Here is a 14,679-nt window from a genome sequence, read left to right as displayed (position 1 = left end):
GAACGGTTACAAGTACGTCCGCAGCCAGAACAGCAAGACTGTCTTCCGTTCCAATTTGAGGGCGGAACCCAATTTGAGATTCTGGATAACAGTAATTCGATTCCAGCCGCCATGACAACCGAGTTGCTAGAATGCGGTCATAAAGCTTGCAGATAGTAGTGAAATAGGGCGGAGGGCCGAAAAAGAAACTGGCGGCTGACCTGATTTGGGCATTGGTACAACGATAGAATGTTTCCACTCTGCAACAATAACTCCAGAATGCCACACCTCATTGAATGTATCAAGGAGGGACTCTAGAGCTGGGCCTTCCAAATTGCGAAACAACGAGTTAGGTACGCCGTCGTGTCCGGGAGCAGAGCTTGTTTTGATGCGATCTGTGGAGGCCAGCAATTCTGCCACGGTAAAATCTGTAGGAACCTCATCAGGGTGCTCAGAAATCGATGACATGGGAGAAGGGGTAGGAACGCAGTCATGGTGTGGGAAAAACTGACGGGCTGCCTGTTACGCAAATGAAGCTTCATCTACATTCAGCCAAGCGAATGCTTCGGTATAAGCAGCTATATATACTTGAGAAGTGCGTTCCATGGCGTGAAATACGCCGCCAAAGATGTCGATTACCCTGTGTAGAGGACAGGCGGGCACACCACGCAGCCCAGCGTGTCTGCTAAGTCGCTTTGAGTAGCGCCGCGCACGTGCAGTAGCCTGATGAAGAGCTGAAGGGTCATCGGGATTACGAGAAGCATGATCCGCCCGGCAACGAAAACAGCCGAGAGTGTAGGCAGAACAGTACATATATGTTCAATGTAGATAACCGATTATCTGCGCGTACGGAATCCCATGATGGCGATTAAAATAGGGCTATGATCACTGCCCCAAGTATGATTTGACATGGTGGTTAGGCCTCTTTGGACTGTTGGACCTGATTTTGTAGTTGTCGCGCGACATGCTACTGGACATTATGTCACGTCGAACTGTAGTAAGACTGCCTACCTTAGTTCCAGTTATGCGCGGAATCCTTTGTTCTTTCCAATGAACTTTGTTCTTCTGGGCCAGATTCTCAGGAGCTATATACTATATATGTTTTTTATATATTTCTACTTCTGCATCTGAGAGAGTGAAACATATATTATCACCAGATATATTTTTACGCATAGTATATTGTTCGAATCCAATTTCAATAAACTCAAAGTACACAAAACTTGCGGAGAAATGCCGTTTTTTCATTATCAAAGTCGCGCCGCGTTCGGCACTGTCTCGTAGATTGGGCATTGACCGCTCGCTTTCCATTCAAACGGTCTTGATTGTTTTCCCTAGTAGGAAGGTCCCAATTCTTCGGTTTGCAAGAGGTCATTCAGGCCGTGTTTAATGCCTCTAAAAGGATTGAGCACGTATTCCACCCTCAGTGGTTTTGCGGTACCCAAAAAGAACAAGTAGTATAAAAATATGTTCAGCCTCCGGGAAGACGGAGCGCGAGAACAAACCACACTCGATCAATCAAGCCTTACAACTCACGTGTTGATATTTTTCGTTACTCTTTTTTTCCTGATGTCATCGAAACTAGGCCTGTTGAAGTTGTCGAGCAATCGGACGTGCACAAGTTCGAACGTTCTATTGATATTTTGTGTCGGGGGCACCCAACTTGATGTTATGAGATATGAATTTTGTCTGTTGTACATTGCATTGTATTCCCTCCCTGTAACGACCCTCAAGCGAGGGTCAACAGTATCAATAAATAAAATAAATATAGCCCGCACAAGAATATCTTGGAACCATCGGTGTTTGCCTTTTGTCTTTGGTCTGGCAAGATTTTTTTTCGAGGAAGAAACTTGGCGAAAGGCATCAAGCTTTTTGAATCCTCTCACGTTCCCGACGTGATAGAAATTTTAACGGAAGACAGGCGTGAAGTGCTGGCCCGATAGTCACGGAAAATCGTCTGCTACGGCGTGGATACACAGACCTAGTAGCGCAGAGCCATCCTACTCGGGACGTCAAACTGGCCGTTGGTGGCGCTGAACGCAGTTGCGCTGGTAGAGGCGCCTGGCGGGCGCACGGTACATTTAAGCGATGCGGTGCTGGACGAAACTATTGTAGAACGAGGGCAGTGGGACCAGTGAGTGGTAGTGACTTTACTTTGTGTTTTCTCAAGTCCTCTCTTCGAGGGAAGAGGAAAGAGTGCATTTTAAAAATGGCCGAATCTAATCGTCGCAGACTTCTGGAGCTGCTCAAAGTTCCTGGGAACGGCGAATGTGCGGACTGCGGCAAAAAAGGCGAGTTTATTTAGTGTGCGCGAGCTCTAGAGCGATCGCGCCAGTGTATTTTTTTGGTGGTGTCGCATGAAAGTCAGGAATGAAAGTGTCGCAACTTGGCAACTGCCCGCAGTTTCGCGCGTTCGTTTGTAGTCGACGCTGACACTCCCGTTCAGCCGACTTGTTTCTCATTCGGCGCCTGCCTCACGCCCACTGTGTGCTTCTGGGCGTTTTTCGGCGCACCTTTCACGCGTTCCTGTAGGCCTGGTAGGAGTTGTAGGAACGGTATACCGCCTCAGATACATTGTTGTCACTGTCGCGCGATCCGTCACAAAACCCACATAGCGTCATCGCCCTTTGCGCTGATCGATTTCACCAAAGGATGTTGAATCACCGCTTTGTGCCGTGTGACACGCCTATGCAGCGTCTTTGTTCCTTCCTAATTTGCCGTCGGAAAGAATGGAATTCATCTTTCAAAAGCCAGGCGGCAGGTTAACGCCATTTCCGTTTCAAGTTGGACGTTGTAAACGCCTTGACGTTCCTGTAGCCACGCATTTGTTCTTTGCACAGCGGCCTTTGAAACGGAAATTGTGCCCATGTCGTTTCCTGTTTCTATTTGTCTTCTGCATGACGCAAACTGAGGAAGGCTGGCGCGTATGATTGGCGAATACGTTTCGAAACCGTTCAACACTAGCTTCACATTCTCAAGTTCAAGCTTCTTTTACCGAATGTTATTTACAATACGCTTTTTTGAACGTACGTGATGCAGATGACACTGTGTCCGAGAAGTGCATGATCCAGAATAAAGAAATGAATACTAATTCAACTGAATATGAAGCTGATTCGAAGTTCCTGTTTGTTTTCGACTGTCTCCGCGGCAGTTTGAATGTGTAGTATTAATGACAGGTGTTCTGTCTATTGCATTGTAGTGGCTAAGTAGTGCGTAGCACCATTTCAGAGGCCTTTATACATGTTGCGCCAGAGAGTGACGTTAAAAGATAATTATCACAATGTATTCATTCATAGGCGGCATCTGATATCTGTGTATTCAACTAAAAAAAAAGTCTCCTGTGTACAGTGACCTTCCTTATATCTTTGAAAGAGTTGGTGTTCTCATACTGAAGTCTGGTGGGAAATTGTTATCTTTATTTATTTTTCGGTCTTGTACCCATAGCGTCAGTTTGTTCAGTGTTGTATCCATAGTGTCAGTTTGGCATTATAGTTGGAGGGGGGGGGGGGGGGACAGTACAAGTAGCAGTAGTAAATTACAGATAAATGATAACGAAAAAAACAGCACAATCATTTAGAAAAAAAAAAAAAAACAGGCAAGAACATGAACATAGTGTATGTGTAAAATACATGGAAAACAGGACAAACATGATGCTTTAAAACAGCACAAAAGACAGGGACACAGATAGAAAAGACACACACAGCGCTGTGTGTGTCTTTTCTATCTGTGTCCCTGTCTTTTGCGCTGTTTTAAAGCATCATGGTTCACCAACTAGCCTGCACGTCTACCCTTGTAAGGACAAACAAGACTGTGAAGGTACATTTCATGCAAGGAAAAGTCTCAACAAAAAGAGATAAGGTGCGAAGTTAGGGACTACTGTGATACTGCGTGAATCCTGCAAACACTTAAGCTGTACTTATATAAGTTGGCGGCATTCAGAATCTATATGAGTGAAATGACATGACCTGTGACAAAGATGATGAAGATTCGATGAAATAGTGAGAACAGCTGAAGGCAGTTAAATGCAGTCTCTGGAAATTTAAACTTTGAGATGTCGCTCCGTGCTGCATGTTTCAATTCTTAGCACTTTCAAAGGTCATCTTTTTTTCAGTTCAGCAGTGCATAATGTTGACATATTCAGGAGTTGGAGTTCTAGTCATTCTTATCCTTAATTTCTTGCCGCCGCGGTGGCTCAGTGGTTATGGTACTCGGCTGCTGACCCGAAAGACGCGGGTTCGATCCTGGCCGCGGTGGTTGAATTTCTTTGGATGAGAAATTCTAGAGGCCCGTGTACTGTGCAATGTCAGTGCATGTTAAAAGAACCCCAGGTGGTCGAAATTTCCGGAGCCCTCCACTACGGCGTCTCTCATAGCCTTAGTCGCTTTGGGACGTTAAACCCCATAAACCAAACCAAACCAAACCTTAATTTCTTCTGCACCTCGCATGAGAAAATTTGCGCTTCTACATGTGGTTGACTTCAAGAACCTGAACTTATAAACTTCAAGAACCTGAACTTATATGATGGGCTGTGTGTATTTATAGGTGTAGGTGTTTGCTGCCTAATGTTAAAATATTTTTATGAACTTTAAGACGTTATTGCTGATGCATGCAACAAAACAACCTTGACCTTAACATGTTTTCTTGGCAGAGCAAATGTCGCTCTCTGTGTTATTGACTTTGTGAAATTTATTGGAATATGGCCATCCGTTCTAAATCACTATCTGTAAATAATTAAGCGTTCCGTAAATGTGTTTAGTTTTCATAGACGATTAGCTGCAAATATAAAAATGTCTGCATGCTATGGTGTTGAGCGTTTTTAAGTTGATTGAGCTTTAGACAGGTGTTCATTCAGAATAAATTCAATTTTATTTTTGGAATTTTTGCTAAGCGACTTGGTTAGTATTCATGCTAATATCATGCTGTTACGCTGTCAAAAAACAAAAAAAGAAAAAAAGTCTTCAGATCTTCTTGTGACTGCATTTTCCTTTCTGGTTTGGTTTGGTTTATGGGGTTTAACGTCCTAAACCAACTCAGGCTATGAGGGACGCCGTAGTGGTGGGCTCCGGAAATTTCGACCACCTGGGGTTCTTTAACGTGCACTGACATCGCACAGTACACGGGCCTCTAGAATTTCTGCCTCACAGAAATTTATGCTGCCTTTCATTTATTTCAGCTGCATATTTTTTTTAAATTGAACATCCAATTATTTAGTTTCTGCGTAAATTATTTGTAAACTTTTTTCTGAATTAGTTTGCCGTTCTGTTTTCCTCGTGTCACATTTCCTCTGTATATGAGAGTAATAATATTTCAGTGAATTATTTTGAGCAGTCAGATTGTCTCATCTGTTCTCACCTGGGTTCGATCCCGGCCGCGGCGGCTGAATTTCGATGGAGGCGAAATTCTAGAGGCCCGTGTTCGTGCGATGTCAGTGCACGTTAAAGAACCCCAGGTGGTCGAAATTTCCGGAGCCCTCCACTACGGCGTCCCTCATGGCCCGAGTTGCTTTGGGACGTTAAACCCCAATAAACCTAAACCTGTTCTCACCTGTAAATGGCTTGCTAAATTAGCCGAGCAGCACTCAGTGGCATAGAGTGCCTTTGAATCTTAAATTTGGGCTAATATGACATAATAGAAGTCTGTCACATGTACGGTACTGATCACATTTCTGACGGCGAGCTGTAGATGACCAAGTGCTATCTTGATCATGTGTCTTCCTGTTCCCTGCAATATAAAAAGTAGTTTATCTTGATTACAGGCTCAAAAATACAGATCATTCGTGTTTATGAGGCAGCTGTACAGTAAAAAACTTAAGGAAAAACTTACCCTATGCAAATCTCGGTGCGCTACAAAAAGTCTGCCTGGACTCTGCTATGTGTGGTTTTCATAACAGGATACAACTTAAAGGGACACTGAGGAGAGCTCTATTAATATTTTTTTTATAGCAAAATCCGATAGTTCGGCATTTCATGGCTTTGTTGCCACTTGGCCGGCAGCAAAAGATGCATTTATTTCTAAGAAATTTCGATTCGAAGTTGAAAAAGTTTTTCCCGCCGCTCTGATTCAAACTTGGGATTCTCCTATGACGACACAGGACTAAGTGACGTGAAACATGACGTGCACATGACATAACGCAGACTCCGTGATTTCTGGCGGCCAGCAGTGCGGCCCAGCAGCAGCCGAAAAGAAAGCTACCGCCGGCCGCATGTTGAAGGCATCTATCGGCTATTGCGGCCGTCGCTTCGTTTACATTGCACCGGCGTTTTGCCAGCGTTACAATGGATCCCGTTCTCGAAGTCGTCAACGAAGTTCTCGCAAATAGACACCTTTAGCATACCGTGTACCTTGTTACCATTAGCGGAATACCGGGAGCCCGCCTACTGCCGGGGAGCAGGCGCTGATTGGTCCCGGCGCTGCAGGAGCGCGCGTAGCTGTCAGGTACGTGGCGCCATCTGGCGACGTCAAGGAGATTTGCGCATGCATTTGCTGCGCCTCAGTGATTCGTGCCTTCTCGTGTCTTAGTGTTGCTAGAACCATTGGTTCTAGCAACACTGTTTTGTCCTATGACGTCATGAAGCTTGTACTTGCGAGTTTGGCCTGTGGCGGCGATACCTGTATTTTGGTTCTTGCTCTTTTCTACGTTACAAGAGCTTTGTTGTCAGTATGAATGGCGTTTTTATAATCAGGAGCTGGTATTCTGTCGATGCAAGCCAACTTCAATTTCTCCTCAGTGTCCCTTTAAGAATAAAGCAATTAACACTGGGTGACAGTCCGCGGCGTCCTGTATTACTCCGCTGGCCAATTGCAGCAGTTAACGAAATCAGCTTTTTAATGTTTGACTGTATTAAACAAGCTGGGTATCAACAATATAGGTCTTATAATTTGTTTATTGCTATACGCTTCTTGTTTAGGTAATAATAAGTTTCAACAACGGTCTACTTTTTTGTCATGGAGGAAATCTGTGCAGTGGTCCTGAATGTAGGCGGAGCTTCTCTGCATAGTAGACTACTATTTGGTGCCAAAAGTGTAAACTTTTTCTCGAACTGAGCTAAATGTTGCATCAAGACATTGAGAGCAAGGCCCTGAGATACTCATCTCTGTTAAGGCGGAAGCCTTTAATGCCTCATCACTGTAAGCAGGAGTTGTCGACAGAAATGTCACGCTTTTCAATTGGTCGAAATGATCGTGACGTCACTGTGCGCAAATTTCAAACAGGGCCAATTGTACTTTGGCTTCTAACCATGCAACCAATTAAAGGGATGATATAGTGATGCTCCAAGTAAGTGGGACTGAGTTTAGTTAATTGCTTAATTAACCAATTAGCCTGATTAACTTTTCTAGTCAGACCAGAAGTATAAATAAAACCGATTAAGAAATTGGTCGAGCTGGGGAATTGAACCAGGATATCCGGAGTGCTAGACGAGCTCGTTAACCACTGTGCCATGCCAGCTCGATGGTTTGGAATGAACAAAGGCGTGTCTAGTGAATAGGGTGTCTTCGTTCACTCCCATCTTCCTCCCTTCCCATTACGGTGAGGTTTATGTGTCCACCGAGATATGAGAGACAGATATATTTCCTTTCCTCTGAAACCAATTTACTGACGAGCAAGGCGTAGAGCTGAACGGCCGATGCCGTACTGTGGAATCCCTGGCAGCGTTGCAAGACGCTGTCGTGCTCCGCTCTTGGAGGCGAAGCTTAACATCTTAACCACACATCAGTGGCACAAGCAGCAACACTGCGCTTAAGGCTTTCGCCTCACCGCACTTTAGGTCAACAAAGTGCCCCCCTGAATTTTTAGTCCTCTTCTTTGCTCTTTCAGTGCTTCACTGTCTCTTGTGGCTTGTACTACGTCAGGGTAGCTTTCATTGCACCACTGGAAACAAAAATGCCATGATTGGCCATTTTTTATGCAAGGAAAGCTTTCGTCTTACTGTGCTGCTGAAAACGAAAATGCAAAAAAAAAAAGGGCTTGGTAGTAGGGAGTACTTGTATTTGGGCGTGTTGGTTCATAACTTTTCAGGAGGACACAGGGGCGCAATAAAAGACACGGACAGAGAAGTAGACAGGGACGAGTGCTTACTATCAACAGGCTTTATTCGACGTAGACCGTTAATATACCTTCGCTTTACCCAAGCGCCACTAAGCGAATCACAAGCACGTGAGTTCCAGAGAACACCGGAAGAATTCCGAAGGCAGGCGATTACAGAAATCTATCTAAGAAAACCATTTCAGATCGGCGAAGTATCACAGATGAATCACTGATGCAGTTATCTCCTTTTTTTCTAATGTAATACGCTTCCACCAGTTCCCGTTCAATCTGATCGCGGCTTCTCAACAATACTTTGCAGTTCGATAAGCGGGGAAAACAGGCGACTTTAGTCTTCTTAGTGCATTCTTGGCAATGTTCCGGGAGATGGGAGCCTGTCTTCTTTAATGAGTTATTGTGCTCCAGAAGGCGCTGGTTGAGGCAACGTCCAGTTTGCCCAACGTAAACCTTCCCGCAAGTGAGCGGGAACTCATATACAACTCCTTTCTTGCAGGTTACGCACTCGTCCCTGTCTACTTCTCTGTCTGTGTCTTTTATTGCGCCCCTGTGTCCTCCTGAAAAAATTGGTAGTAGGGACATTTTCAGCGGCTAAGCATAGGGAGCATTGCACGTGCTCCACTTTCTCGCTAGCTGGCAGTGTTGAGAGGAGTGGGAAAGCATCAGAAACAAAGAAGTAGTTGCTCACTGAAAACGCAGTGTTGTTATTGTGGGCATATTCATCATGATCGTATAGAAACAGGCAAAAAGCACTTGTGCTTTGTTTGTTGTTATACTGAGGAATCAGACTGTGTGAAGAAGATGGGGACAGAATATAAAAAGACAAATGCTGATGATATGTTTGAGAATTCGCCGCTTGTAAAAGCGTGCCTTGTCCCTGGCTTTCATGCTATTCAATTCTTCAATGTGATTGCATACCAGCTTGCCCAGCTGTCTTTACTTCTTTGGCTTCTTCTGGGCACTATAAATGAATGTTGATTGATTGATTGATTGAATATGACAGCATACCAGCTCGCCCAGCTGTCTACTGCTTTGGCTCCTTCTGGGCACTATAAACGAACGTTGATTGATTGATTGTAACTGAATTTACTTGCATAGTAAATGCACTTGTATATAAGTGCATCCTTTACTTTATAATGTCATTAAAATTTGGAAGCGTTTTAATTGACCGCCATGTAAATTTTACTGCACTTAACAGATGCATCTCCAAATTAGCATTTGTATTTTTGATGAAAAAAAGGCGTCCATTATGCTAGGTAATATGGAATCTTCACCACTGTTGTTGCCAGACGCTTCAACTAACGCTGTTTTCTTTTGTGGTGCGCTGATTCCAGATCCCGAATGGGCGTCGTACAACCTTGGGGTGTTCCTCTGCACGGAATGTGCCGGGATGCACCGAAGCCTGGGCACCCATGTGAGCCGAGTGCGTTCGTTGCGTCTTGACAAGTGGGACGATGCGCAGGTCGATGAGTTGGCGGCCGTCGGCAATGTCGCTGCCAGGGCCAAGTACGAGGCTCACGTCCCGGCCTACTATCGCCGACCACTTGCCGACGACGTGACTGTTGTCAAGGTACCGGTTTTTGCTTGTCATGTTTGCAGTGCTCATGTGGGTTCTTAATAAGGGAGTAATTACTCATTGGCATCCACCCGAGCGCAGCCATACGGCTACAAAAGAAAGCTATACAGCTTTCTCAGAAACTTCGCAGTTAAAGAAAAATTCGTCCTGGTCCGGGGTTCGAACCCGGGACCACCGCTTCACCGGAGCAGTCGCTCTACCAATTGAGCTAACCGGGACGGCAAGCTTATGGTAGGGCGAGAGCGAATTGATCAATAACTCGAAGTGGGAACAGTGTTGGTCAGTTGCTCCGGTGAAGCGGTGGTCCCGGGTTCGAACCCCGGACCAGGACGAATTTTTCTTTAACTACGAAGTTTCTGAGAAAGCTGTATAGCTTTCCTTTGTAGCCGTACGGCTGCGCTCAGGTGGATGCCAATGAGTAATTATTCCCTTATTACAAATCTACTCCACCTTGGGGGTTTCCCCTAAACATTTGACCAATCATGTGGGTTCTACCAACGAAGATGTTGATAAAGTTCATGATGCGTCTTCAAGGCATGCCTAGATAAGAAAAGCGCCTGTTGTGTTCTTTGGTTTGTGTAGTTTAGAAGCACCTGCACAATCTGCCACACTTTCTATGAGCACTTGAGTAGTTTCAACTGCTACAGAGGCAGTAACATCTAGAATTTGATAGTTTGTGGTTCCTAGATCATAAAGGTGTGTACATTGTAGAAATGCAAATATACTGATTAATTGAAAACTGTCGTATTACATTGATTTATACACATATACACAAAGCATACACTGTGGTATATGCAGCAAATTAATATTAATTACTACATTTTTTTGCTCCCATGTTGATTTAACAGTACGGCCATTTAAGTCTCTAGGTTGGTGCACAGGTTTTGTAGTGAGTTGTCTTGCAACATGCCTTCTGCACGTATGTTACTGTGTACTGGGATTGAGTTATGGGAAGTACGTTTGGAAAATGTGGCATGCGTAAAGTTATAAAAGCTCGGTATTCATGAATGAAAAGTAAACGAAGGAAACTACTGACGCATTTGTTGTATGTGATACAACGGGCATTACTGGACGAATAATTACAATGCTTCACATAACATGATCATTAATAAGGGAGTAATTACTCATTTGGTAGAGCGACTGCTCCAGTGAAGCGGTGGTCCCGGGTTCGAACCTCGGACCAGGATGAATTTTTCTTTAACTGTGAAGTTTCTGAGAAAGCTGTATAGCTTTCCTTTGTAGCCGTATGGCTACGCTCGGGTGGACGTCAATGAGTAATTACTCTCTTATTACTACTCCACCTTGGCGGATTCTCCTAAAACATTTGACCATAACATGATCATGGTACCAGAGGCCTAAGCTAGATTTTGTGGTGCAAGACTGTACATTGGTTTGTTCAAAACACATTAATGTGCACAGTACGAATGCCTACGAGGCCGAGAGAATCCTGTGTCCGAGGCCCACATCAAGACTACTTGTGCCGCGCACATCGTGAGTGGAGACTAGAACGATAAAGGTAACAGTGGCAGCTAGGCCTTGCTCACTCATGGCTCACTGCAGCCATCCAGTGGGACTTGTTGGAACTAAGCTTAGGCTAAGTTGCTGCCCTGGCCTTGAGAGGGCGCCACATGGTTGGTGTGACTGCTAAACTTCGTTTCAAATCCCTGATATTTCCCGCGGTAACTTTGTCGAGAATGACAGATCGGGATGCCACCTATGAGTTGGGCTGTCTACTATTGGTGGTGCTCTGCAACTTTTAATTCTCTGCTACGTCCCTGTCCTGAGCAGTGCTGAGCAGTTCATCTGACCACCTCAAGCGGTCTGACAGTCGCCTCATCCCCGAGTTTTGGCCCATTCGGGCCACCAAATTTCAACACACGAGGCCCTATCGGGAGTTTCACAACTTGTGCAATCTGCCTTTTTCACGACGCGACTGCGCATGCGCCCATCCCCTGGCAGTGGTGTTGTGAAACATACTGGAAGTGTAAACAAACCGGCTTCCTACGCGGCGGGGTGCTTTGCTGCAGCCGTGGGGCGTTCAGCACGACGCGTTTGGCGATGCCTATGACATGTGTTGCATACGGCTGCAATGCCCAATATGTAAAGGGAAGCAAAGTCTGTTTTTTTCGCTTTCCGAACGCTTCCCGGGACCGCCATCGACGCGAAGCGTGGATAAAAGCAATTCGCCAGCTCGATGGTCGTGGCCGCCCTTGGGCACCGTCAAGAACGTCAAAACTGAGCAGGAATCACTTTGTGACAGGTACGGACGAGGTACCGCGGTTAAATGCGTGTGCAGTCTATCACGAAATCTTTTATTCGTGGGCAGGAAGGCCTCGGCACCGCGGCACCCAGACTTCCGGTCACTGATCTCAAGATCGCGATTTCGATGCACACCACGACAGCCGCATTTCAGTGGAGGTGAAATACAAAAGTGCTGTGTATGTCAATACACGTGAAATAAGTCCAAGTCACATATAAGAATACGGAGCCCTCCACTGAAGTGTTCCACACAGTCCATGTGTCAGACGTTCAAATCCACATATAATACCATGGCGTGCGCTCATTGCCGGCAACTGTTTTTCAAGAAACAAACAAAGCTGCACTGCGGCGGTAGCCTCACATGCTTCCAGTTCGTCACCAAAAATGGCTTTAGGTTTGTAACCCGGTAGGGCAAAAAGTGAATTGGGTATATTTAAGTTATCTCCAAAAGTTTTGCAGCACGTACATCCGTACGGATCCCTACGGACGGGCAGATGGTGGAACTGAAGAAAAAATAGAGGACACTCGAGGCAAAAATGTGGCCATTTCATCTGTTCCTACATTAAAACACTGCAAACTGGAATCGCACACCACCAAGCACATACGAGTTTGCACTTCCAATATCGCGACTGTATGCAGATCGGCTTCCATGCAACTAAGCTGCGGCACGTTTTGATGAAGCTAAACAGCATTACCACATATAAATGGGAAATGATCGGGGATATTTCATTGAACGTTACGTTCCGAATGTAGCCTTCATCTTTTAAGCGGCGGCCCTTGCTTAGCTGGCGTTGCATGCCAGATGGTTGGAGAGACTGAAGAATTTGCGCTTCGGTGGGCACAGCAGCCTGCCTCGGACTTCGCACCCAGCCATCAGTCAGCCCTAGAAATCCTTCAGATGCCAGGCGCTGCCCAGGACACGCCATCGTCGACGGATTCCAACAAAACGTGCTCCGCAGCGGCACTCAGTCCGGCTGGGTTGGGCGCGCAGTACCCTTCCAGTGAGCTTCCAGCGTTGTACACGAGGTGGCAGCACAGGAAAATGAAAAAGGCCGATTGAAGAGTTTCTGTCACAGTGGAAGTTCATCTTGTTCGAAGACTATTGAAGAACTGAATTGGGTTCTACTTCAGCGGTTCTGACTGTGTGCCGAGTTTTTTTGAGCAGCACATAGCAACGTGAGACCGAAACACAGAGAAATGCAACTCGCAAGCACTAGCGACGAGCGCTATATTACCATCTACCCCAACAGATTAGTATCTTGTTCAAGTATGCCAAGTGTGTTGCTTCGATGCTTGTGCAGGAACAGTGGGTGAGAGCAAAGTACGAACGCGAGGAGTTTGTGCACCCGGACCGCCAAATCTACCAGGAGGGCCAGATGGAAGGCTGGCTGTACAAACAGGGCAAGGAGGATGGCCGCTTCCACCCCCGACGGTTCATGCTCAGCGACGGAGTGCTGAAGTACTACGTCAAGGAGGTGAGCGCTGATTTGCGGAGGTCTTGCAGCACTGCATAAAAAGTCACTGAGGACAGCTCCAGTGGGTTTTTTTTAGTAAAGTCCAGTAGCTGCAGCCTTCCTCGATTCATTTGGCATTTTTTCAGCAGAAAAAGGTGCTTTATTCGTGAGGAATTCGAATTTAAGATTGGAATATTTTTTTGCTGCGCCTCTGATTCAGCTTGTGACATTGGCGATGTGAAGTGTAAATTGTTTGCTTTGTCTTACTTTCTGTGTTTAGCTTCGGTTTTTACCTTCCTTGCGCGATAAAAGTGCACTAGTAGTTGTGCAACAAAAGTTACCACAATAGTCAGTATACAGTCTTTCATTCTCTGATCCATGCAACAAAAAGTCTCCTTTGACATCGCTGCCGTTTAGTCATGGAAGTGTATGTGGTTCTAATGACTGTCTTTTTATAGTTTTCACTATTTTCTACCTTACAAGAGCTTTGTTTTTAGTGAAATCAGCCTCATTAACATTAGAAAGGAGCAATCTATTGATCTGGTCCAACTTAGGTTTGCTCCCTGGGGTCCTTTAAGTGTTCAGTTGCCATGTTTCTGTAGTATGAATGAGTGCAACTAGTCCTTGAAAGCAGGTTTAACGGAATGTCGAGTGCTGATGACATGATGTTAATATGATGCAAATAGAGGTGCGACTAACCCACCGATATGGGTTTTAGCGCTATACTGGGGTAATAGAATATACTATTGAAACCTCAATTGCAAGATTTGTTTCAATACCAGTGAACTCCAAGTAGCTTTTAAACAGACACTGAAACACATTTGAACACAGTTTCGAAATGCATGCAGTATGGAAGGTCACCTCTCGCGGAACCGACCATTGTCAGTATTTGTCTTTTGGGGCAGTTTCGTTCACAGGCGATATCAGCGATCATAGTTGCCCCTTAGTGCCTCCACGGTTCTTCTCTCACCTTTCCAACGACACCGGACACTGCACGTTGTCACCAGAGCAGCGGGGAGCTCGAAGTGGCCAGCCTAGCAGCTGCACTTTGTGTGCTGCTTCTTTGCCGGTTGTTATTTGCCACTGGTGACACAGAGCACATGCGTTGAACTACCAGCTGCCATCTGTCTGCTGTGACAGGGTATTCGTAAATGTGATCTCGAAAATACTTACGAAATGGAAAAAAGTTTTCAGGGTAAGGTTGCAAGCCTTTCACTGTCTGTAGAGCAGCTTGTATGGGTGAGACAAGAGTCAGTACTTGCTGTAACTGAAGGAAGGCTTTCCATGTTCAAAACATTCTCGTGGCCGTCATTAACAGCGGCTTCCTTTTTGTATTTTCCTATGTTTGTAATGATTGATAAGTATTCTTGCAG

At 45.4% G+C, this 14,679-nt stretch overlaps 1 protein-coding gene across 1 annotated transcript in view; it reads left to right on the top strand.

Moving 5' to 3' along the window:
• LOC149348865 (arf-GAP with dual PH domain-containing protein 1-like) overlaps positions 1–14,679 on the top strand; it is a 48,729-nt gene that overhangs the window by 2,215 nt on the left and 31,835 nt on the right. The window contains exons 2-4 of the mRNA XM_089540974.1: positions 2,209–2,267; positions 9,352–9,587; positions 13,154–13,327. Of these exons, the coding sequence (XP_089397100.1) occupies positions 2,209–2,267; positions 9,352–9,587; positions 13,154–13,327 (469 nt within the window). The remainder of the gene's footprint in view (positions 1–2,208; positions 2,268–9,351; positions 9,588–13,153; positions 13,328–14,679) is intronic.

This window comes from Amblyomma mixtum, chromosome 4 (assembly GCF_055824585.1).
Source record: "Amblyomma mixtum isolate Tamu chromosome 4, ASM5582458v1, whole genome shotgun sequence".
NCBI classification, from domain to species: Eukaryota; Metazoa; Arthropoda; class Arachnida; order Ixodida; family Ixodidae; genus Amblyomma; species Amblyomma mixtum.
The sequence above is the reverse complement of the archived record's forward strand: the minus strand, read 5'-3'. Positions and strand labels throughout refer to the sequence as shown.